The sequence below is a fragment of the Botryllus schlosseri genome, chromosome 7 (assembly GCF_051294905.1).
Source record: "Botryllus schlosseri isolate E-star chromosome 7, Bs_hap1, whole genome shotgun sequence".
In the NCBI taxonomy this organism is placed as follows: Eukaryota; Metazoa; Chordata; class Ascidiacea; order Stolidobranchia; family Styelidae; genus Botryllus; species Botryllus schlosseri.
The window spans coordinates 4,307,953-4,333,221 of NC_137242.1; the positions used below are offsets into that span (position 1 = coordinate 4,307,953).

The window sequence follows — 25,269 nt, forward strand, 5'->3', positions numbered from 1 at the left end:
GATACTGCCAGACTATGTGATAAACTGATCGTATGTGACGAGGCACTAAGAGAGCTCTTCGAGGCAGAGTCAAGAAAGTTTAGAGTCACAGTATCTGATATATTTATGTTTCCTGCAACAAAGACGTGTTATTGAGTAGTGTCTGATAGCGACAGGGTAAATTTGGCACCACCCTTGGTCAATGGTCATGTTATGAAGCTTATCCTATAAGCCAGTGGTGTCCGGTATCAGCAGGATCCGCAAACAATGGAGTTTTGGAAAAAATTCTGGGATTGGTCGGCTGAGTTAACTGCTAAAACACCGACTTTGACGACGGAATAAGTTTGCAAATGTTTATTCTCCCTTTGTTTCGGTGGTAATCTGGCGTTAACGTTGTGAGGAATATAACAGATTTAACTGCAAACGCGGACATTAGAAGTTTGTCATTTAATAGTAAATCGTGATTATAGTTTCTATGTCTATCTTGGACCTTTTGAGTCAGAAGTGATACATTGGTGCGACCAAATGTATTTTAACCAAAATACATAAAAAACAATGACAACAAACGGTAATGACAGTGGTACAGATAACATGCATGCACATTGATGCCATGACCGTTTTTAGGATCTAAATTCTATAGGTCTGGTTACCTATATATTATGCGGGGAAGCTTACCAGCATCAGGAATTTAACTGAAGGGTTGCCCGACATTTGAGCATGCAGCGCGATGAACAACTACAGCTGCGCATGTCACCCAAAACCAGAGGTGGCCACAGTAGTCCAGACAGCTACTCAAGTAGAAGTGGGGATGCAGAATTCTACTAGGGTAGAAGCATTGCTCTACAAAGCAGTCGAAAACTACTTCAAGTAGAATTTATGATCTTAAAGCTAGTCAAGTAAGTAGTTTTTGATAAACATTCATAAATACGCTCTCATGGACCGTCAAAACCTGAAAACCGACATAATTAGCGGGCAGTCCAGATAGCTGGGTTTGTGCTGCTGCTCGCTATACATCCCATTCATGTGATATATATGGTCAGCGGTATAAGGATTCGACCGCATGGTGTGTTATACAAATAATACCTTTGCTATTGTCAGTTGTTCTATATCTTTGTTTCACCCCAATGCCCCTTTTAGAAATGTGGTGGTGTTGCGCCCTCTAGACCCGTAGTTAATTCGTCGATAAATGATACGGAGAAGTTGTATGGGATACTACATTAACGATTGGCGCGATTAAGGAGGCAACTGAAAATATCGTAGACGGTATAATTCGAAGTTTTTCTGACCTCTTTTACTGTGATGGAACTGTCGTATGAGCGAATGTATGGGGACTGAAATTGCGCAAATGAACCACCCAACCGATAAATAAATTACATTGTCGGAGACTTTCGTGGAAATATATCGGTTACTCCAGTCGAATAACCCACTTCATGCGAGCATGGAGGTTTAATTATCTAGTTTCCTAGCCTACTCGCCCAGTTATACTCGTGAGAGCGGTGTCTCATAAAAAGCCTAGAAGTTGGCCATGGCCATGCTACAATAGTCGGTAAATACAGAATAAAAAAATAAAGAGTATCGGCCTGGTGTAGAATGGCCAATGTAATCGAAACACGGTGAATATCGAACAAATATCCCTATCTCCCTCAATGAATATGTCACCGATCGAATCTCTTTTCTGACACACTTGAGTTATTGGTCATGATCGAGTAGGGACATTTTTATAACATCTCAAAAAAAGTCAAAATTAGGTCAAAATTGTAGCGTTAAGTCAAAAAATGTCAAAATTGTAAACAAAGTCAATTTTTTTACAATCTGCATTTTGTTGGTATCGTGCCGCGCAGCCACTCATTTACTCCCGAGCTACGCTCTCGTTTCGCTAGACAGCATTGTTGCGTCACTATGTCACTCTCTATTAATATGAAAAATCCTAGGCTTATTGTGAGAGTTCGAGGGCCACGAGCGAAATAAAATTTATATTTTCGTAATCAGCACAGCTACAACCTTCGATTGATACCCGTTTCATCAAATTTGATGCTCGGCAAGCCGGTCAAAAATTACCGTAAAATTGGATTCAGTCAAAGGAAAAATGTGACGTACCAATTTCACTGAGCCGTGAGATTTGTTTGTGTCCACACCATATAGGACACTATGGTTGAACATCCTTTCTCCATTCTTGGCAAGCTAATTAGTATGTACAGACACTTTTTATCCAAAAATATTTGGAAGTATATATTTCTTTGTACTACAACATATTTTAATTATTTCTACCATGAACTACTGGAATTCTTCATAAGGCCAGATTTCGTTGCAATCAAGTTTTTTTTCATGAAAACATTTGTCAGATTTTAAGTAAAATAAGTTTTTTCAAGCCGAACTACTTCGTAAGGACAGAAAATTCTAACCAGAATTGAAGATAACTAGTAGACCTCACATTATGTGGGAAAACACCGAATTTGCATACGCTAGGAATTAGGTCAACATTTGGACAAAATTAAGTTTTTTAAAGTCAAAAAATGTCAGAATATTGATTTTTAGGTCAAAATCTTCCGTTTTTTAGGTAAAAAATGCCCTAGTCATGAGAGATAGGCCTCGACTACGCATAGCATTAGTCAGATTCGAAGGGTTAACCATAACCATATTTTGAGATGCGAAATAGAGGACACTTTTCAAAAATTGTTTAGTACCGGAAAAGAAAACTGGTGATTTTGAAACTATTTCGACCAATAGTACAAAACAAAAAAGGTCGTCTTTCTGACTCGACTCCCGAATTACCCGCTTTTTACCCCATTTCAGCGATGTTGTCTAAAAAAACTTTCATATCTTTTCAATGTATCGCAATCTTCTTGTGTTCGAAAGTAAAATTACGAAATTATCATCGTGCATCAATTCGGATAGGCTATATCTTTGGTTAGCTGCGATGTTATTTGGTGTACGAGTACGAATCGGTAGACTCGGAACAAAATATCCGTATTTACGTAATTTTTCTTAACGAATATCTCCACTTTTCCACTGACCGCCTTATAGTTAAATGTTTAAACCTTGAGGTTTAGCAGATTTTAGCTGAAGAGGAGGGAGATATTTTTTTACCTAAAAACCTAAAATTTTACCCTCATGTATGTAAATTAGGTGTTTTCGCGAGAGCGAGATAGTGTAATGGTTATGCGTCCGGCTTCTCGAGCGGTAGGTCGTGGGTTCGATCCCCGGCCGGGTCATACCAAAGACTGGAAAAATGGTATCCGCAGCTATCCTGCTAGGCGCTCAGCAATCACGGATAGCATGGAGGAGAAAAAAAACGGGGGCGCAGACTAGATGACCTCATGGGGCCGTATCGCAACTCCGTCGCCAAAGCATCTCGATGGTGCAGGCGAAAAAGAATATCATATCTCTCTCTCTCTCGCACATAATGTTAAAATTGTACTACTTATCTTCATCTCTGGTTGGAACTGTCTGTCTTTACGAAGTAGTTTGGCCTGAAAAAAAACTTTTTTAACTTGAAAACTGACAAATTTTTACATGAAAAAAACTATAGTTTAACGAATTTGTTGTAGTACAACGAAAGATACTTTTCTACATTCTCGAGTGGAAAGTAATATTCATTGTGTTATTCATGGTGTCTGTCGACTACTATGGTCATTCTTACACCTGACCAATTTTTTTCGTTGCTGACGACTTGTAGTACGGCCCACTTGGAAGACATTCTAACGACACTTGGTGGCGCTGAGCGTAAATTATTTTGTAGCAGTGCTTCTCAATGGTTCGCACTTACGCGAATGAAAAAAAATCAAGGCGAATGAGAAGCGTGGTGCGAATGAAAATCCGGATGGAGTGCGCATGAAAATTGTCCATGCATCTCACTTTTTCTGCCGTGGAATTATTCAAATAAACTTGATAGGATATAAAGTAGAGTGAGTCCGTAACTTTTGTCGCTTGGTCGCAATTCTAAAAACTTGTTGGCAGCTGTGCTTGTCTAGTTCACAAATGAGGAACGCCCATGATGCGCTTACATTGCAAAGTTTGAGAGAATTATTACTAGGGCTGGGCAAAATGATTCGAGTACTCGAATCTGAATCGAGTAGTAATTTTAATGATTCGAGTAGAGTAGTAAAAGACGATTTTTTCGAGTACTGAAATTATACGGTCCTCGCAACTGAAAGTTAATTTACTGACGAGAATTATAGTTCTGATACTATTTTCCAGTGAGGAAGCCGGGAAACCTTGATTGGCCGTGTTTGAGCATACCAGGCACAGTTTAAAGCTACGAACGTTACTGGAAATAACACATTTCCGAAGTCATTATCATGCAACAAAATTGTTAAGAAGTGCAATGAAATCGGTATGGTCGAAAAAATACCAAAGTAGGCTATCTTTATTGTGATGGATAACAGGCATATTACGTTCTTTGTGGTGGCATAAAAGGTTCATATTTGGACTTCGACATAGTACATCCTGTTGTAACGTCATAATAAGTGATACTCGATTACTCGACTCGACTCGAAGCATATTACGTGATTTAGAATCGAATACTCGATTTTGCCCAGCCCTAATTATTACTCGCGAGAGGATTACGTCACTGCCTCGAAAAAAAAACAGTGAAATCGGTATCAGTTGCTCGACAACATATCCACCGCGTAGTGTGTGTACGCACCTTTTACCCTTGTACGTCACGGGTGTCAAACTCAATTTGGTTCGCGAGTCCGATTCAAACAATTTGATCGCTCGCGGTCCCCACCAGTCAAATGATCCCAAAATGTTAACTTCGTATCCATACTGTCGATTTCAACTGGAATGCTTTATTTTCAAAGCAGTGCATGTATACATTATATATCTATTACATATAATAAATGAGGCCCAGGCTACCAATGACGTTATTCACAAACAGCGGAATAGACAAAACCACGATGATCGGCCGATTGAATACAGCTATAAACCACTCTGACGGTATAGCTCTAACGAAGATATAAGTTGGCATGTTTCTATGTTCCTCCCTTTGTTTGAGTCGTGATGCGGCGTAGGCCCTGCATTTTCGTTGTGAGGTAGGCCTATCCAGCAGATTTTACTGTAAACGCGGGTGTTGGAATTTATTTCATTGTTTTAAAATCACAATTAGGGTTTCTCTGGAGAACAATAAGGCTTGGGTCCTTTGGGTCAGAATACGGTACTCAGCGTTGCGACTAGGGTTGCATTTAAAACAAACATATGTTTAAAACAAGGCCCTAATTTAAAACATGGTTTTATTGTAAGTTTTTTAAAACCATGACGTCACGAATAATCAATTGTGACGTCATACTAGATTGAAATTGACAATTGCAAATATGGGGAAAATATAGCTTTTTTGGATATCTGTACAATGTTGAACCGACTATTTTGAGGGTTCCAAACATCCCATATCGATATAAGTCGGCTATATCGGGTGGTAATTGTCAGTAGGCTCATACAACATGTTTTTTGGAAAGTATTTGCACAATTATGGCATAATTTTACAACTTGAAAAAAACACATTTTTTTAAAAAGGCATTTGTTTAAAACACTGTTTAAAACATGTTTTAAACAAAGTGTTTTAAAACACCGTTTGTTTTAAATGCAACCCTATTTGCGACCAAATATATTTGAATTGTATTCTCCGTGTAACTATTACATGATCCATGTACTTTACATATAAGGGTTCGTATTGGCGTTTTCGCCGATGTGATTAATATCATCGACTTGTCCCTAATGGTGCCTAGAGTGAAACCGCTACAACGCTATCGGATGATTATTATGAGCAATGAGCATCTTCTACTTTGGCTGTCTTTGGGGATTACTTACTGGAAGTATTTCTTATCTAAAATCTCAACTTTGTTAGAAATGTGCTGGATAATGCTAGGTTTTTTGCATTTGCTCAAAATTGATTCGCCGGCCGGACTATAGGAGAGGACGTAGTTTATTTTTGCCCTTGATGTTTTTTTGCGGCATATACACCGACTCATGATACACATACACACGATCTGCATACCATGAGTGCATGATGTGCATATGCCGCTGGACAAGGAAGTGCAGATATAGCCTTTACGGCTTTCCAAGTCATGCACCACCCCTCCATGCTATCCCAGTAATGCATGAGCGCCAAGCAGGGAAGCCATGGATACCAGCGTTACTAATCAGGTCTTTGGTCTGACCCGGCCGGGAATCGAACCCACGACCTACCGATCAAGAAGCCGGACGCTTAACCATTACGCTATCTTGTCGCTAGAAATCGTAGGGCGGGCCGTATGTTTACACCCTGTTGCAGGTAATAGCAACCGATGCCAGTGTTGAGATTTGGCATATTTGAATGCAAAGTATTGGGATTTTGGCACATATTCATGTTGGTGGGCACCAGAATTTTGCGTTTATCACGTTGGCACTGTCGACTTTCTTCAACTATAACAATGAGTAAATTAGATCTGTAGCGAGTGTTGTTTACTCGTGTACCTAACCAAGTATTAGAGAGGCTGTTAAAAATAAAATTGGAGTAAGCACATTGGTGTCTTACGTCCGACGCATCTTTATCTTGCATTACATCGAATTATTAGGTCACTGGGGAGTTTATCTACTGACCATTGCAATAGCATGTTTGTAATGCGAACTACACCATTTAGGCTTCGTCACGCCTTCGTGTTCCTGGACTGATGATCTGAGACCGAGTCTAGGCATAGGCCTATATATAATTAATTAATGATGCCACTAAGCTTGCTGATCCAGAGGAAAAATTTGCCTAGTTCGTATTCGTACCGCCTGTGTTTGTATTACAAACTTTGTAATATTACGAACTCTATCGATTCAACTTGAGCACCCTCTGCAGAGCGAAATCAAATCCCCAAGACGTATGTCTTACAATATTTCTTCTGCAGCTTAATTTAGGCTTAGACACGGTTTTTTATTCTTCGACTGATGATCTCAGACCGAGTCTAGGCATAGGCCTATATATAATTAATTGGTGATACCACTCAGCTTGCTGATCCAGAGGAAAAATTTGCCTAGTTTGTATTCGTACCACCTTTGTTTGTACTACAAACTTTGTAATATTGCGAACACTACCAATTCAACTTGAGCACCCTCTGTAGGGCAAAATCAAATCCCCAAGACGTGTCTTACGCTATTCCGTCTGCAGCCTAACTTAAGCTTAATTATATTGTTGAAACTTAATCCTCTTTATGTATAAGAATATTTTGGATATTAAAGATAATTTGACATTATTTCAGTCAGTTTGCCAATATTGTGCTCTAAGAGCCATCCCGCAGTTGGCAACCCTGGCCGATATAGCTATGTGTTAATCATGAATCTTATTTACATAATTATTCAAGAAGGTGTAATGGTTGGCCTTGACAACCAGAAGGATACCACACGTTGTTCTTGAAAGATCCGTTGATTTGTGTATTGCATGGATAAAAAGAGAATGAAGTCTATCCATAAACAACGGTCATCAATTACTCGGATTGTGTGGGTTTGTGTATTATATACTGCATTGGTTCCCAACGCGGGCGATATCGCCCCCCAGGGGGCGATTTGGCGGTCTAGGGGGGGCGAAAATAACGAAGGGGGCGATGGCGCGCTAAAACGGCTATATTGGAGTCGGGAACGTAACTATCGCACGCCAAACCCCCACATTGGGAGTGGGGGCCCGAAATCGAAGGAAGCCCGAATTTATTTCGTGAATTAACATGAATGATAGAGTAATTTTTTAGAAATTCAAGCGACTTTTTCAAAAGTTTTCGCGCTGAGCGCGATTTAATATTTTTGTGTATCTTGATGTTGGGGTCCCCGTCACCCAACAAAAATACGCATGATTTATGGAAATGGGAGACTTCGGCGTCGGCCATTACTGCGCCACGGTGCACCAAGTCATATGAAAATAAAGGCCATGTAACATGCGACTCCGAGAAGTGTGTCAGAACGATCAGCAGCGAGAAGACCTTGGCCAAAAGAAATGCCCTTGTGCTGACCGAAAACTTCAATATATATACAATATACATATATGTTTAATTGTCCATAGGCGCCTCAATGGCTGGCGTCGAATGTTCCTGTCCTGGCGATCTTAACCCTACAGGACAAATGCCATCCCGCAAGGAAAAAATTATTTGCCAGTAAAGAAATACCAATATGAAATCATGTGCGTCTTTTAGTTTGGTACGTTTTGACGATTTCCATATCTCCTGACATAGCAGATATAGGAGGTCACGAAATAGCATCATGTAAAGAAGTCAATATAACAACGATTCCGCCGAAGATGTTTAATTATTATTTAGGGGTCCTACCTTTTCCAACATACCACATCGACCATATTGACCGATTCAAACAATAATTATATAAATTTGTGGCGCTTCGCGCGTTTAGGCGAAATACGGTGACTCACCAAACAGTACATGAAATAGGGTATAGCTGATATGTAGCGACAAAATGCCCACTGGCTGAGGGGGGTTAGGGGTTTGGTTTATCACTTTATGGGGCCAAAAGACCAACGTTTTCTTTGGGGGGGGGGGGGCTGACGAAGTGCTGTTTTTCGGTTCCCAATATTTGGGGGGCGATGATCGGTGTGGAGCTTGAAAAGGGGGCGATGAGTCGAAAAATGTTGGGAACCACTGATATACTGTATAGCAGGGGTGGGCAATGATTTTGCTCCGCGGGCCAAATGAGAAAAATAAATACGTCGGCGGGCCGGGTGAAAAATGTTAGCTATATTCTCAAGCGTATTTTAATTTTATTTCTAAATTACGTTGTTAATAAATGCTGCTCTTTAAATGTGGTGATAGTAGGGAATGAGAAAGTGACCGGTAATTCAAAAATATCTATTTGCTGTCATGATTCGAAACAATGTTAAACATGATACATTTTAGATCTCTTTAAACCCCTATCCACGTTCTTCTATGAAGAATCTGAAGCAGTGGTTCTCAAACTTTTTTAGGCACGTCTCATCATCATCATCATCATCATTGGTTTATTAGCAATTTTATCAGTTCAATACACCACAAAAATGCGATACAATGAAAAGACAGGAAGATGTCGAAGCGACAAGGAGTAGTCTATGGAATCTGACACCCACCTTGGCCTAGGCGATGTAAAGAGGAGGCATGCACACTGAATGAAAGTAAAGAAGATAGTATAGAAGAAGAATGCGACAAGAAATAGGGCGGCATGTCATGGGAAGCGAGATCGATAGGTCAGTCGTGGTCCGGTAATCTTGAGGATGGACTGTATTTATTTAGTAGTAATTGCTTGTATTTCGACTTGAATGTGGACATGCTCGTCGACTGTCGGATGGCCGGCGGGATACTGTTTCACACATCAGGTCCGGCATATTTGATGGAGCGATGATCTTTTCGGTCGATCATATGATATTTGGACGACGTGGACGCGCGTGTGTTGTACTTGTGCGCTTTATGATAGTGAACAATTTTGCGCCCATGATATCACAAAATATTATAAACTGCAATCAGAATGCTAGCAATCCCAACGGATACTTTGATGGCATTGGAGATTATGGCTGTTGATGAGCGAATTATGAAATATCGAAGTCTGACAATACACAGAGCAACAGCCATAAGCTCTGGTATATCGCGCGGAGCGGCTTCGCGCCACCCTTCTGATTCATTCACGTCTCTCAGTTCGAGAACCCTGCACTGAAATGTATATGCAATAGTACAAAGCTTATTTTCTTGGTCGCTGCCTTCCGAGCAGTTTGCAGCTTTATAGCCTTTATGTTGAGCGAAGCTTGCAGTTTTTTTTCTGAAATTCGCCCTCTCTTGACCGAGTGTTTCGTGTTTTTGTCATAAGACCGACTTTAATAATTAAAATTCTTAATCTCGGCGACATGCTCGGCGGAAACTGAAAGGATGGGTTTACCCCTGACTCCAGTATGCGAATATTTAGTGCTCTAAATTCTAAACCTAAAACGTCTTTGAATTTCAGTTTTCGGCTTTCTTTTTTGGCATGCCCGTTAATCTTTAATGGGTGATAGATATGATGAGTCAGTCATAGCAATCGCGAGCACTGATTGACTTGTTTTACGAATTAATGATTTGTAAACATATCACGTAACAAATTGAAACACATACGGTATAACGCGTAATGTGACAATGGCAACAAGGCAGGTTTGAACTAAACTATATGGAAGGAGTGATTTCTTTACTTCAATTGCTACTCATACTTTGCCACATTGCTTTTATTTTGCTTGCCACATTGCTTTTATTACGCATGTCAGGTAAGTAGGCAACGTAATCGTGGCATATGAATGAACAGGCTTCAAAGTAAACGAATTTCCTGTTCATTTGATACAGCCTATGGCTTTAGTCATACAAAAAGCAAATTTATGTTCTGAATTCGCAGCAACCGTTCGCGGGCCGCACAGAATAATTTCGCGGGCCTCATTTGGCCCACGGGCCGCACTTTGCCCAGGCCTGCTGTATAGCAACGCATTCCTGTTTTCAACGTACACCGTACCATTCACTCGGCTAGCATATAGGTTATTACGATGAAGCATCTTTTCGAATGTTGTCAGAAAATGAACCAAAAGGTGCTAGGCGCAATATTGATGCTACGATTCAAGTCCATGCAGTTTCACTCATTTGTGGGTTCTAATTGCGAACACATTCACACCGCGATGACGTAACATGTCGATTTAGTGGAAAAGTGATATTGTTGCGAGTGAATATTGTTTTTGGGTTCGCCCTTTAAGCTTCGAAGGAAATCACTGCACGATATCCCCGGAAAATGCAACGAACACCTTGAGTGCGATATCTGTGATTTTTCTACTGCAGTGATTTTATAGTACTTCATTAATCAATAATACGATACGCTGAATGTAAAATAATGAAGTTCTGTACCTGCAAGAAGCTTTCCGATTACAAAAGTGATAAGTTTCTTAATTTTCTTTTTGTGTAATAAATTTCGGCAGGCTGGTGCGAATGAAATAAAAAAAAAGTGCGAATGGAGCTCAAAAAGGTTGAAAAGCACTGTTTTATAGATAACTAAACTTACCGTCGGTTATAGTTATCTATAATATATTTCAGTTTCAAAACTGAGTACAGTGAGTAGTATATTCATATTGAAATGAACCCGAATATTTTCGGCTGACACTCGTCAGGGGTAGTCGTCAGCAACTAATAGAGAATTGGAAAGAACATTGTATATCAACAATCGTATCGTTTCAAAACTACGACTTGGCCTCGTGCTGGGATATCTTTCTATAACTATAGTTCTAGATATCCCTAGGCCTCGTGCAAACGCAAAGCCACTCAACAATACGGCTCAACGCCTCAGTTGGTTGGCTTTGGCTGCTATAAACAGATCGCGTTTTTAACACTTTCACAAGCCGTCGCATGACGTCACTCCAAGACTACTTATCCTGCAAAGGGACTACTGGCTCACAGCTCAATACCTTGGGACAGCACAGCTGCAGTTGACGTGTAGTGACGAAATCCACTACCATCTCCAGCTCCACCGGCATTCTCGTCGGTAGGTAAAACGTCGTGAGTATATATGGGGTCATCCCTCCCGCAGTGTTGGGATGACTCGAGTCACCTTTTTTGTATGACTTGAATTGACTCGAGACACTTTGCTAAAATGACTTGACTTGACTCGGCGCATCAGAAATGTGGATTGACTCGTGACTCGAAGCAAAATTCACGAGTCAATTTCAAGTCATCAAGTATAATCGGTTTCGATAAAAATCACTGTATCTTGCATTTGTTCGGATTGTTCGCGAAACGCTGGTGTAACCCGTGAGAGCGACCAATCATTCAATGATCGTGCGTTTTACTGAGCCTCCATGGTCCTCTCACAAATATTGGCCCTATTGACAGAAGCGAAGTGATAGAAGCTTACAGCTTACGTTGTCGTAGACTAGTATAGTGAAGTAATTTTATAGCAGAATGTATATTTCTGTTCTCCGTTTTTACCTTAACCAAACTTCTTGTTTTATTGAAATTGAATTCGAATACAGTTTACATCGTCCTCAACCGTTGGTGCTGGCTCGAAATGTATCATATCAATTAGTAAATGGGTAATGTATTGCATCTAATCAATTCGTTTCTCATTCTCTATTTTGGCTGGTGACTATAAACTGAGGCTATACAATTATACATACGTAGTTTAGCAGTTCTAATCATATGTGAGCAATACAGCGCCTTCTTGCGTGTATATTTAACGCTATGTTCGTTCAACTCAATCTGTATTTCAGACAGTTAGCAAAATGCCATGACGTAGCATACCTCATACTTCGAAAAGGCAACTTGACTTGAAATGTGACTTGACTCGTGACTTGACTTGACCTCCAAATATTGAGTGACTTGACTTGACTGGAGTCACCTTCGAAAATCGATTGACTTGACTAGACTCGAGTCAAAATGTGCAATGACTCGAAATGACTCGTGCCTCGAAGGTAGTGACTTGATCCCAACACTGCCCTCCCGACACGTGTCGCTCGTTCTTACACGGCGTCCTAAAAGCCCAAGAAAGACCCAATGAAAAACGCCGTACAATGTATAGAATGAAATGAGATCGGGAAGAGCGAAGGTTATGATGCCAACGCTGAAAGTTTTCGATACGGACTGATCTGCCACCCTCGCGGCGCGAACTAGGCGATCGATATTATCTATATATATTACATTGGGATATTTCATACTCGATATACGGTATATTATATATATATGCAGAGAGAAAAAGCTTTCACGAATATTTTTAAGGGAACTGTATTTATCTCAAATCCTGGGTATAATATATAAGTATCAGTCATCCGGCAAGCTTTTAAGCCAGGTAACTATAGCTTCTATTGCATCCACGGTATCTTTGCAACACTTCGCGACAAAATCAGTCGGAAGAGGGTCGTTCAAACTGAACTTTCCACTCTCTTTTAAAGCCTGCGCTCCGTCGAAGTTGATAAAACATAGCCGGACTGTAAATCGAGAAGTTTCGTCCAGGAAAGCCGGGCCTCCTGCCAGAAGGCAGACTTTAGCTTCCTTCAATATCGCGTCGCACATCTGTTCTCCTGTCGTGATGCCTTTGACTTTAAAACGCGCACGGAACGGCTCAAAGTCAGGAAAGATATAGTAACCTGCATTTGGATGTACTACTTGTACGCCCGCTGCGGATAGCGTTTTAGCGCAGTATCCACCGACGTTAGACAGAACTCGTCGACAGTGGCGAACATACTCGACAGCATTGTCGCCGAATTGGAGAAGAGATATAGCCGCGTACTGTACCGGGGCGGAGCAACACGTAAACGAATTGCTTGCAATCGCCTGTACGGCCTTTAGTATTGGCCGTAGATTCTGTGGGTACATGTGATAACCCATTCGCCACCCACCGCAACTGGCCCATTTGGATATTCCCGTGCTGAGTATGCATTTTTCTGGGAGATACGTAACTAATGAACGGTGCTCTCCGTCATACTTCAACCTTGCGTAGATCTCATCGCATAGAACCAGCATATTCGTGTTTCGGATTGCATCTGCCAAGCTTCCAAGCTCTTTTTCGGAATATGTTGCCCCTGTGGGGTTGTCTGGATTGCAAAATATAAGCACGGATCCCGGCTTGCAGTCTATGCACTCTCTTTTTATTTGATCGCCTGTCAATTTCCAGCCGTTCTCACGTTGGGTTTTCAACAAATGACAGTCCAGACCAGCAATGACTGATTGCGGTTTATAAGTGGTCCAAGTCGGCGCAGCCAAATATACATCACCCTTAAGAGCATTCATGAGAAGAAAAATAAGATCCTTGGAGCCAGGTCCGATTATAACGTCATCGGGTGTAAAGTGTGTGTGCCCGTCAATTCGGGCGTGATATTCGCATATACGTTGTCTGGTTTTCTGAAGACCCTTCACAGGAAGATATTCGGCTTTATCGGCGTGCGATTGTAAGGCTTCTTGCGCAAAGTCAGGTACCGGGAACGGCGACTGGCCAAATCCCAAGTGGTATATCTTATGCCCTGCTTTCTGTAACTCCTTGATGCGCTCGTTTTGCTCCAGATTCATGGCGCCTTGCATGGAGGCGAATTTTTCACGCAGGTGCTCCATATTGATAACTACCGCAATACTATATATGCGAAACAGGATTACTCTTCGGTACAGCGATTTGAAACACGGATACTGAAATGCCGATATGCTGCAAACCTGGCCTAAGCCTTATGTTCCCCCGAGGTCATAAACTGATTGAAGCGTATCGCAGGTTTTCTACATAAGATCGTGGCGCGAACTTCCGCGTTTCACAATCATTTGTCACCAAAATAAATTGTTCTCATTTAAGCGTCTGCCTGTTATGTAACATATCCCACTGATATATATATGTTGCACAACTTGTTCTAAATTTAAGAGTTAGTCCTGGTTCAATCAATTCGTCGTATTCGAATTATGTCTCGAATCATTGCGACGGGTTAAAATATGACACGAATACATAAACAATGCTTTCGCGGTACAGAGCTTCAGAGTTACACGAAGCAACATGTTCGTTCATATTGTAAATTTATTCACTAAAAGCTTGTCGACTGACTCTCATGAGTAGCGAACGTCAGTTTTGTTATTGATATGTCACACAGACAGAATAGTTACTCATTACATCACCGTACTCGGACCTTCGCTACTTTTCTCTTGGTGAATAAAATAACAATATGAACATATTGTTTCGTGGATTACAAAAGAAGAGAAGATATCCCTAAATCCATACGCTATGGAATAAGACTTTTTCAATTAGAATTCTAAATTCGTCGAATACGCCCCTTGGCAAAACTGTACTATGATTGGTTGCGAAATCCCGATTCCAAAATATTGCCGACATCGAAATGTTGATTGCCCCTAGCAAACACCGCTGTTAGTTACCCGGTAACGATGTAATTGAGCAAATAATGAATACAAAGCCACCGTCAAATTCACCAAGCAATAGCATTTTACGACAATTTTAAATGCTGATACAGATATTTTCACCAAGACAATGGGATGTAATCGGCGATGCGTGTTGCATATATAACATTATTTTCAACCACAGCAAAGTTAAGTTTTCATTTGCCAGGTGGACGTCACGCCACTGCAATGTGGACACTGGACATATATGGCAAACAGGGGTTGACGTATGGATGATACCAAGTCTAGTCTCCTACCACATCGTGCAAAAAAATTGTCGTGTGCACCTGTGCACTAGGGTTGTCCAAAATTTGGAAAATCTTAAAAATACCCCGTGATTGTGTCTCATTCCATAGATTATTGATAAAAAATAACAATGAGCCCAAAAGAAGCTCACGGGAAAGCCGTTAAGATTTCGGCCAAAGCGTTTTAAAGTAGCTGCCCAAGAATGGGCGTGCCACCGACCATAGAACGGCGAGAAGACTAGTAATCAAATAACCACGGCTCCTGATTGGCTAATTGGCTATGCTTCAATGATCACCACAGCAACAACTTGCTGATTATGTGCTCAAGGAGTCTGCTACCAGTGGGGATTCTGAAATCGCGTTGTTGGTAGGTTGGCAGATGATGATTTAAGATTAATTCAGGACATGTTAAGGTACGAAATGCATGATGAACAATCAACAGCTGCTTCACAAAAACATCTACAGCAGGACTGCTTTATTGTGAAGGAAACGGCTGTAGCCTACATGCCGTGTTTTCATCGAGGGAAAGCAAAGACGCTTATGCAAGTAGTGAACGAATTCCCCGTTTCAGAAGGGATCCATCATCAGTGAATACAAATATAAAGCTTGACCATGACACTATACTTTGTGTGAGCTTATTGGACTCAAGTTGTAGTATATAGTTGATATTTTGAATGCTCTAGGGATTGACTGAATCAGCCGGTTGTGCTTGGCAGTTATACTTACAGCAAATTGAATTCACATGTAAGTGTTGTCAAAGTCCTTAATGATGCTGCAGAAAAGAGGTGTAAAGTAAGCACAATGCTGGATATCATGTCCAAACTATGCTGGATACTATGCAGTATAGTCTGTGATTATCTTTACACCTATTTTCTGCGGGATCAATAGGGACTTTGACATACCACATTGGGCATAGCCTGTGCGAGTGTGCGTTATCATTAGGGACTTTAGCAACACTTACAAGTGAATTCAATTTACTGTAAGCATCTGATGAGTGCCAAGCATAACCCGCTGATTCAGCCTATTCCAATATCATTCAAAACGTCACCTATATATTACAGCTTGAGCCTAATAAGATCACACAAATTACGGTATCGTGTCATTGTTAAGCTTTATATTTGTGTTCACTGATGATGGATCCTTTCCAAACGGGGAATTCGTTTACCGCTTGCATAAGCGCCTTTGCTTTCCCTCGATGAAAACACGGCATGTAGGCTACAGCCGTTTCCTTCCAATAAAGCAGTCATGCTGTAGAAGTTTTTGTGAAGCAGCTGTTGATTGTTCATCATGTATTTCGTACCTTAACATGTCCTGAATTAATCTCAAATCATCATCTGCCAACCTACCAAGAACGCGATTTCAGAATCCCACCGTTAGCAGACTCCTTGAGCACATAATCAGAAAGCTGTTGCTGTGGTGATCATTGAAGCATAGCCAATTAGCCAATCAAGGGCCGTGGTTATTTGATTACTAGTCTTCTCGCCGTTCTATGGTCGGTGGCACGCCCATTCTTGGGCAGCTACTTTCAAACGCTTTGGCCGAAATCTTAACGGCCTTCCCGTGAGCTTCTTTCAGGCTCATTGTTATTTTTTATCAATAATCTATGGAATGAGACACAATCACGGGGTATTTTTAAAATTTTCCAAATTTTGGACAACCCTACTGTGCACGTTTCAAACCATTTCGCCACTACACCGGTCATTTTGTGGGACTATTTATGTGCCATATCTTCTCAGCAGCATGCGAGTTTTCAACTTTGACGTTTATAATATTGCAGAGGTCGGTAATCTTTCGTATGCAGTGAACCCCCGACTCGTGGGCCAACCATTTCCGCTTGTACTTTGTATTGATCCACAGCTGAAGCCATATCTAGCGAGATTCCCGGGGAATCTTGAGCATTTTATAGCTATTTCGATACGCTTCAGTGGTTTTACCCATTTGCTGGTGCTTGGCGAGTGTTACATTACAAATTTCAGAATTATCATCACCATTTACGAGTAAACATTAGGTACAGGCAGGCATGGATTGAGAAAACCGGATTTGGATGACTTCCACGGCGCTATATATGACATGGACCCTATCACCTCAACTGGTTGGTCGTTCGGCATCCCCGATCTGTTCATTACATCGCATTGTGTGTCTTGTATATCGCATTGTACATTGTGTGTCCTTCTTGGACAGATGAAAATATAATCTGACGATTGATTGATGGTCTGGAACTAAAGATGATAGCGTGAAAACATTATTGACAGCAGCCATACTCGAACGGGTGCTAAAGGATTTTCGCGAACGGTCCTGTTGCACTCTAGCTATCTCAGTGGTATCGAGACCACTCGTCATCGCTTTTTAACCCTTTGCTAAATTTGAGCGCGCGCGCATTCCTTCACGGTTGCACTTTCTCGATGCGACCTCCGGTACTGTACAAATGCCTTCTGATCTGATGAGAAAAGGCATTTGTATAGTACCGCTATAGCGCATAACGGAACTTGCAATATACTTATATCCAAATAATTATAACTGATATTTCACTTGACCGATAGCAATGTCGATGATGTTGCCGCAATGTCGATAATACCAGCGCAATGTCGACAATGCCGGCGCAATGTCGATAATTCGGCGCAAAGTCAGCAATGTCGGCATTGTCGACATTGCGCTGGTATTATCAACATTGCGGCAACATCACAGACATTGCTATCGGTCAAGTATAATATCAGATATAATTATAAGTTCGTATATTGTACCTACTACCAACGTTGCAGACATTGCCGACATTGCGCGACATTGCCGACATTCACAAAGTATGTGTACCCCGACAAAACATTTCGTAACGTCAAGTATAACAGAAATGGGGTGACGGGTGATTACCTTACCAATGTAATGATTACTTCTAAATCACGCGATTACGATTACGATTTCATGCAAAAGTACGATTACATTTATTTTACGTCTAAGGTTAGATTTCCGTTAGAACATAAGTCTTTTCTGGAACAGATATTGGAAAACTAGGCCTCGCGAAAGAACGATTTTCTTTGACATTATTTTCTTTGTTGCATCACAATATATCCACTGCCCAACTTTATAGTTGACGATTTATTGTCCCCAGCGATTTTCATTCTAGCTACGACTCACAAAGGCGCCGTGCATTAACGGAGGAGGGCTAAGGCGGCGGATTCAAATGACGAGAAAAGAATTGCGAAATAACGATGGCTCAGATAAAGTGAGCATAAAATTCTGTCATATAGTGAATAATGATTCTCGTAGTTATCATTATATGTCTATTGCCGGCGATTAGGGTTATGCCCTTATACCATTTTTTGGGATCCGGAATGGAGGACACTTTTAACAAACTACAAAAGTTGCATTGCCGGACTATAAAATTTTTATCATCATTTTACTAAAAGTTTTATCAAATCAATACACCACACGATTACGATATATTGAAAAGATAGGAGCGCGCCAATACTGCCGAAAAATCAGACACTCACGTGGCCTCCAGCATGTAAACAAAGAGGTATGCACACTGGATTTAAGAAAGGATAACATAAATGTAGGCGACAAAATAACTCGACTCCCGAATTAACCACTTTACAGTACACTGGTGTGCAGGGCCGTAACAGCACTTCGTCAGGCCCCCCCCCAAAACGTTGGTCTTGGGCCCCCACAGGGTGATAAACCTAACTTCTGGGGGGCTTCGCCCCCCAGACCACCCTTTGGCTATCCGCTTTTTGACGCTATTTGACATCTCCGTTGCATGTCCGTTTGGTGAAACAGCTTTTCCCGACTAGACGCGCGAATCGCGAAAAATTTCAGTAATTCATGTTTGAATCGGGCAATATGATCGGGAATTACATATATATTGCTATTAATTTTTACCCTCTCTCTGCTCACGTAATCTGATTGACCGGTAGAGCTGAGTGAGGTGTGTTTGAAAAGGTAGGAACCCTCAATAATAGTTAAACATCTCCTGGTGTATACCCGTTGACAGGAACAAAACAGCACTTCGTCAGGCCCCCAAAAAAACTTGAGTCATGGGCTTCCATTAGGTGATAAACCGTCCCCCATCACGTTGTTCACTTTTACCACGAAGTTATAGTGGTACCGTTTCGTGAGCCAGCGCCATGCGCGAAAATTTTCGATAATTCATGATAAATCGGTCAATAAGATCGGGAATTGCATATATATTGCTATAAATTTCTTGTCCTCTCTACTCATATTTACCGGTATAGCTTAGGGAGGTGTCTTCGAAACTGTAGAGCCCGTAAATAATAATTAAACATATTCGGGCGGGCGTACCCGTTGGTATGACTTGGCTACATGATGTTACTTCGTGACCTCCTGTCTGCTATAAAAAAAAATATAGAATCGCCCAAACGTACTAAACTAAAAGTACACACGATTTCAAATAGGTATTTCTTCATTGCCATATAATTTTTCTCTGCGGGATGGTATTTGTCTTCTAAGGTTCAGGTTGCCAAGACTTTCGGCGCCAGTCATTCAGGCGCCTATGGACAATCAAACCTATGTGTAATTTGTATATGTAACGAAGTTTTAGGTCAGTATAAGGGCAGTCCCTTTCGGCAGAAGTTTTCTCGCTGCCGATCGTTCTGGCACACTTCTTGGAGTCGCATATTGCATGGTCTAAGATTTTATACGTCTTGGTTCGTCGTGGCGCGGTAATGGCCAACGCTTATATGCCCATTTCTATAAATGTTGCGTATTTTTTTGGGGGGGAAAAGTACCCAATAATAAAGAAATTTGGCAACTTGAAATCGCGCGCAGCGCGAAAAATTTTTGAAAAAGTTGCACAAATTTTCAAAAAATACTCTATAATTTATGCTAATTCAGGAAATAATTTTGGGCCCCCTTCGAGCTCGCCCCCCCAATTGGGGGGTTTGGGGTGCGGCAGTTACGGCCCTGCTGGTGTGGTGTTGACTAAAAAAAAATCGTTTTCCAGTCCTATTCCCGGAAAACGCGCCCGAGCGTCCGCATCGCAGATTTCATGTCATTTATGCTGCTTTTAGTTGTGTCCGTCCATTAGCCTGGCTCTCAAGGCGATAAAGGAGGACAAATACCCAACAGGAGGACATTTACGCATCCTCGGAGGATATTTTCGATTTCCCGAAAAAGGGGGAGAAATCCTCCTTGAGGAGGACATATGGTAAGTGGTAACCCTACTACAATCCACTTATAATTACAAATATTGCGAGCTGTCGTTACGGGTAACAGCTCGGTTATGATTTGTATAAGCAGCAGTTGATTTTCAGTGCTTCGATGTGGCGTTCACTCCTCGCCACGCAGAAACGTTCAAGCTGCGTTTTAAGCCTAACCAAACATCAATGATCATGTTACTATATTTGAAACTAAGCAGAGTGTGCATGATTATTATCATCCTCCTGCGAGGTAGTGGTGTCTGGTGTGTATCGTTATAACCTGACAATATGCATGGCGATAGTTCTTTCAATCATACTAATATATCGAATATAAATTTTCTGTGGGTGGATAATTCATCGTTACGCAATTACAAGCAAATCTAATAGGGCTGCTTGTGGTGCAATAATGAACAGTGGAGATTACAAATCCGACGTTTCTGCTACCTGATATTATGAAGCTAATATATAACTCGCTATCCCTTGTTCACGAATTTTCAGTTTATCATAGCCACTGTATAAGTCAAACGTCCTTTTATAAAGAAAACGATTATATAGATATGTGAAATAATCGAAAACAATTAATTCGGAATTTTTTCGAATTTAATCGAATGCGATTACGATTATTTGAAAATGCTGTAATCATCATAATCGATTACCATTGCAAATCACAATTACTCCATGTCTTACATTAAAAGCGTGGTCGTAGACGGGAAGTGCGTCCAGCTTCTCGATTGGCCGGTCATGATCTTGAATCCCGGTCCGACCGAAGACTTGCTTGTGAAACTAGTATCCACGGCGTCCTATACTCGGAGCTCCGGGATTAGAGGAAAAAGTGGTCTCTATATAAATATTAACTGGAATTAATGAGGTTCCACTTCCTTACCGGTGTACCTTTTGAGCCAACAACAAGCCATCAAAAATCGGTATATACATCCTTTATTAGGAACTAACGAATTTTATAAGATTAGGATTATAAGAAATCTGCCGAGAAATGTTTTTAGGATTAAATCAGTAAAATCCTATTGGGAAATTAATTCCTTGATTTTCCAACTACGTCATTGTTTGTAAAAACAAAAAGGTCGACCCAATTATTTACTCTTGACTCACGACATTAAAACGAGATCGAAAATACATTTCGCCCGACGAAAAAGCTACCATTTTCAGGAAAATATCACGCCGCGAAGACGAGCATCAGCTGTTTACGGAACGATGTTAGACAAGATGTTAGTAGCGAGTGATTCGGAAAACTCTTACCGAGTTTTATTGCAGAGCTATTCGTCGGTTTGTGTACTGAGCAGAATGATTTGCACCGGGTTTACACTCCGTTTAACGGAATACAAAAGATCCGTAGGCTACAATTAAAATATTACCCACGTGTAATAAAAACCAGCATGCAGCAGGTAGCTTCGTATTTCATTCCATCTTTGCATAGTATATATCTGATAAAATGAAGTATAGACACAGGTATGCTTTTAACATTAAAGGGACCAAGATGATCTTGCAGAGTGGCAGAAGAATTTCAACAATCACATGACGTCACGGATCGATTGTGACGTAGTTGTGTTAACTATTATTATTATTTATATCCTTCATCATGTGGACTAGAGTGCAACAATAATGTTCAAAAGTAGGGATATATAGACTGGGCAGTATAGGGCGTTCTTCGGAAACAACGATGGATTATGTAATTCGATTTATGTTCTACTCTCACTATCTGCAGATGCTTCGTTTGTTGCGGTGCGTCAGAAATCACTACCTCTCTGCACACATTCCACGTATACGCAGTTATACTAGTAATCATAATCACTTAGGCGTTCTATCTGAGTTCGTGAACACACAACTAGACGTCTTTCACAATACCGAGACGTAGCTAATGCAAATTATCTCTTCATTAGTTTTAAATCCGATTTAACAGCTCACAGATCCGGAATATATTTCATGTCAGATTGAATCGCATGCGCGTTACTGCATTGGAGAATGTCCGACCATGCCAGTCCAGAAAGAACAAGGAGTAGTTCAGAGTCATCTCGTTCGCAGAACTCAACTAAATCCAAATCATCCAGCGAAGAGGAAATCAAGTGTCTGCGTCTGCAGTTTCAGACTTTGATGTGGCAGCAAAATGAAATCGCCGAGAGGAGGCTTCTGGAGATGAAGAAAGAAGCAGTATTGCGCGAAGAGAAGTTACTTCGTGAATTGCGAGAATTACGTCAATCAAAACAACGCCATGAGCACTCATCGCATCGCAGCCGGTCACACCGGAAGAGAAGATGTCATCACAGAGAAGACGACCAATCAAGCAGGCGCACCTTGAAAACGAAGCACGATAAAGATCACGTAAAGTCGGACTTTAAGGACAAACGAGACCGTCAGGTTGTTGGGAAATTGGACATTTACATTCATCAAACGTCGAGTCACCCGCCTCACCGAAATCAGTCGTATAACTCGGACAAACAATCTTCGAGAAAGGTTCGATTTCACGAGCTCGATTCTGAAGCCAACTCTCGAAAAGTAGTGACAAAGATACGTCTATCTGACCATCACTCTAAAAAGGAGAACTTGGTGCATAGGCCAAAGTCCAAGGCACAATCAGGATAACCGGCCATATTTCGGATAATCCATATATCTTACTTTATACGTCTAATAGAAAGTCCAGTGATCGGGGTAGCGTTGTACCTTGTATATGATATATAGTACGCTATCGGTCCGACGAGATAGCATATTGATAGAGTGTCAGATAGAGTGTTGTTTTGTATCAGAAGGTCATATGGTTACGAACCCCGGCCTGGTCAGGCAAAAGACTGGTATCCACGGCATGCTACCCGGGATTGCTTGGAGAGGGAAAATGTGATATTGACTCGGTAACCTAATCGTTCCTTTACATGTACAAGTACATTGTAGAATGTGGGGTTGCATTTAAAACAAAAATCAATTTGAAACAAACATGTTTAAAACAAAGCCATAATTCAAAACATGTTTTTTTTAACCCTAGACCACTAAGGTGGAAACCGTTACACGAATGGCGAGGTGGGGTCACATTGACTCTTTTGGTTAATATGCTTTTTTTTCTCACTAATTTCGCTATACAGCTGTCTAGTAACCTCCTGCAGGACGTTATAATGATCAGTCTTTCTTTTTTGAACCCTATACTGTCTACCCACTTCAAAGTTCCCCCTGAGGCGTAAAACCGTTACACGGATGGCGAGGTGGGGTCAAACACACCCCACCAGTTAAGCCATGACGCCACGGATATTCAATTGTGACGTCATAGTGAATTGACGAAATATCTGTACTATCAATGTTTAACCGACTACTCTATAAGGGTTTTAACCATCCCATATCGATATACGTCGGCTATATATCGGGTAGTAGTTGTCCGTATAGGCTCATACAACATGTTTTTTTGAAAGTATTTACACAATTATGGCATAATTTTACAACTTGAAAAAAAACAATTTTTTTTAAAAGGACTTCATTTAAAACACTGTTTAAAACATGTTTTAAACAAAGTGTTTTAAAACACGGTTTGTTTTAAATGCAACCCTAGTAGAATGTATGGGTTATATCACCAAAGCACCAGAATTTTCCAGGCAAAAATGAACTTCTCTCGTTTTGCTTGCTATGGGAAAAATTACATATTTCATTGCATACCGTACTAATTTTGTTTCGTATATAAGCCTACCACAATCTTTCATGCAGAGAGGCAGAGACAAATTTTGGGGTGCGAATGCATTTTGATAAATTAAGCAACATGAGAGATCTATTGTAACTTCGTGAACGTGATGAGTCCGAAAACGAGCCATACGCAGAGAAAGGGATATCTCCGCGCGACGCCTCCGCTCACAATTGAAATAGTCTGAAGTATGAGTCAACGACAGTCAATATACAAATACGAAAAGTCAAGACCACGTTAGCATAAGAGTTTTAATCTCTTTACGTAAGTTTATCCTCATACATGACTCCGGAGTAAGATTATCTTTCCTGAGTAGGATAAGCTCGGCTATGAGAGGCTATGCTCCTGATGCATCCAAAATCGTTTACAGATTGTATGAATTTGTTTGGATCTAGCAAGAACGGATTTAGGATAAAAACGCCGAAACACGATCAATAGTGATCTTGGGAAGTAGCCTAGACTTATATCCAGGTATAGCTGTCGAGAATGGTCGTGCTAAATTTTCTTTAGGTAATACTTGTCCGATTATAATTGACGATTCCGTGACCTTTGACAAGATAACGTACTTCAAACGCACCAATTTAATCAGACTGCTTTCGGCAACGGCAATGAGAAGTAATTCATATATACTGAAACAATGATAATGATATGAAGGAAAAGTAAACGAGAGACAACGCTGTTTTCGGATATAGGCCTACACTAAATTTGAGAGGTGAAATTCCATCGCAGTTACGGAAGCGACAATGGCATTAACAATAATGTCAAAGTGTCCGTCAGGCGACAAAAGCACAGCTTTTGCGTCATAGGTTACACCAGTGGTCGGGAACCTTTTTTGTCCGAAGAGCCATATTGGCCCTATTTTTTCCATCTCAACTCCCAAAGAGCCATACATGTCAATCAACTGTTACGTCACAATTGAATATTTGTGACGCCATGGTAGCACTAATTCGAACGCACTACATGGGATTCGTCGTGGGCGCCATATTTTCTTTGTAAAAACTCGTAGGCTACTATTCATCCTGTGATAGCGTAATTCATCGTATAGCTCAGAATCTATAATAATTGATATTAATCTGATATAACTGTAGAGCTGATTCCGAAAATTTAAATAATGATCAACTTCTTAATTCGGCGGTAACATAAACGTTGCACTGCACGCCTACATTTTATCGGCAGTACTAGAAAGCTATTATACTTATAAATTTGGACGTGGATAGCGAAGCGTTGTTTGTAATTTGGATTTGTAATTGGAATGTCACTTTCAATGCAGTTCATTTCTCGGCGTAGATCAGGAAAACAATGTGTATTTGAAAACTATAGCTTGTCATATAGGCGTCCCCATGTCTGCTGTTCTCTTGATCAACCAACGTATGGTGCAA

The 25,269-nt window shown here is 40.8% G+C and overlaps 2 protein-coding genes and 1 long non-coding RNA gene across 7 annotated transcripts in view; 1 reads left to right on the forward strand and 2 right to left on the reverse strand.

Annotated features, from left to right (window-relative positions):
• Positions 1 to 9,059: 9,059 nt before the first annotated feature.
• The window catches only part of LOC145443756 (uncharacterized), a 232,157-nt gene continuing 215,947 nt past the window's right edge, over positions 9,060 to 25,269 (reverse strand). Inside the window, exon 2 of the long non-coding RNA XR_013916528.1 lies at positions 9,060 to 12,263. This is a non-coding gene — a long non-coding RNA (uncharacterized LOC145443756). The remainder of the gene's footprint in view (positions 12,264 to 25,269) is intronic.
• Positions 12,668 to 14,101, reverse strand: LOC145443739 (aspartate aminotransferase-like). The gene has a single exon (XM_080321691.1). The coding sequence runs from the start codon at positions 14,004 to 14,006 to the stop codon at positions 12,720 to 12,722; it is 1,287 nt and encodes a 428-aa protein (XP_080177817.1). The 5' UTR covers positions 14,007 to 14,101; the 3' UTR covers positions 12,668 to 12,719.
• On the forward strand, positions 18,189 to 23,986 carry LOC145443747 (uncharacterized). 5 transcript variants are annotated; one of them, XM_080321701.1, is made up of 3 exons: positions 18,189 to 18,287; positions 20,025 to 20,228; positions 22,136 to 23,986. In XM_080321701.1, the coding sequence occupies exon 3, from the start codon at positions 22,198 to 22,200 to the stop codon at positions 22,813 to 22,815; it is 618 nt and encodes a 205-aa protein (XP_080177827.1). In that variant the 5' UTR covers positions 18,189 to 18,287; positions 20,025 to 20,228; positions 22,136 to 22,197; the 3' UTR covers positions 22,816 to 23,986. The 5 variants fall into 5 exon arrangements, with proteins under 5 accessions (XP_080177827.1, XP_080177828.1, XP_080177829.1 ...); XM_080321702.1 differs by having other exon boundaries at positions 20,092 to 20,228; positions 22,143 to 23,986; XM_080321703.1 differs by having other exon boundaries at positions 20,092 to 20,228; positions 22,166 to 23,986.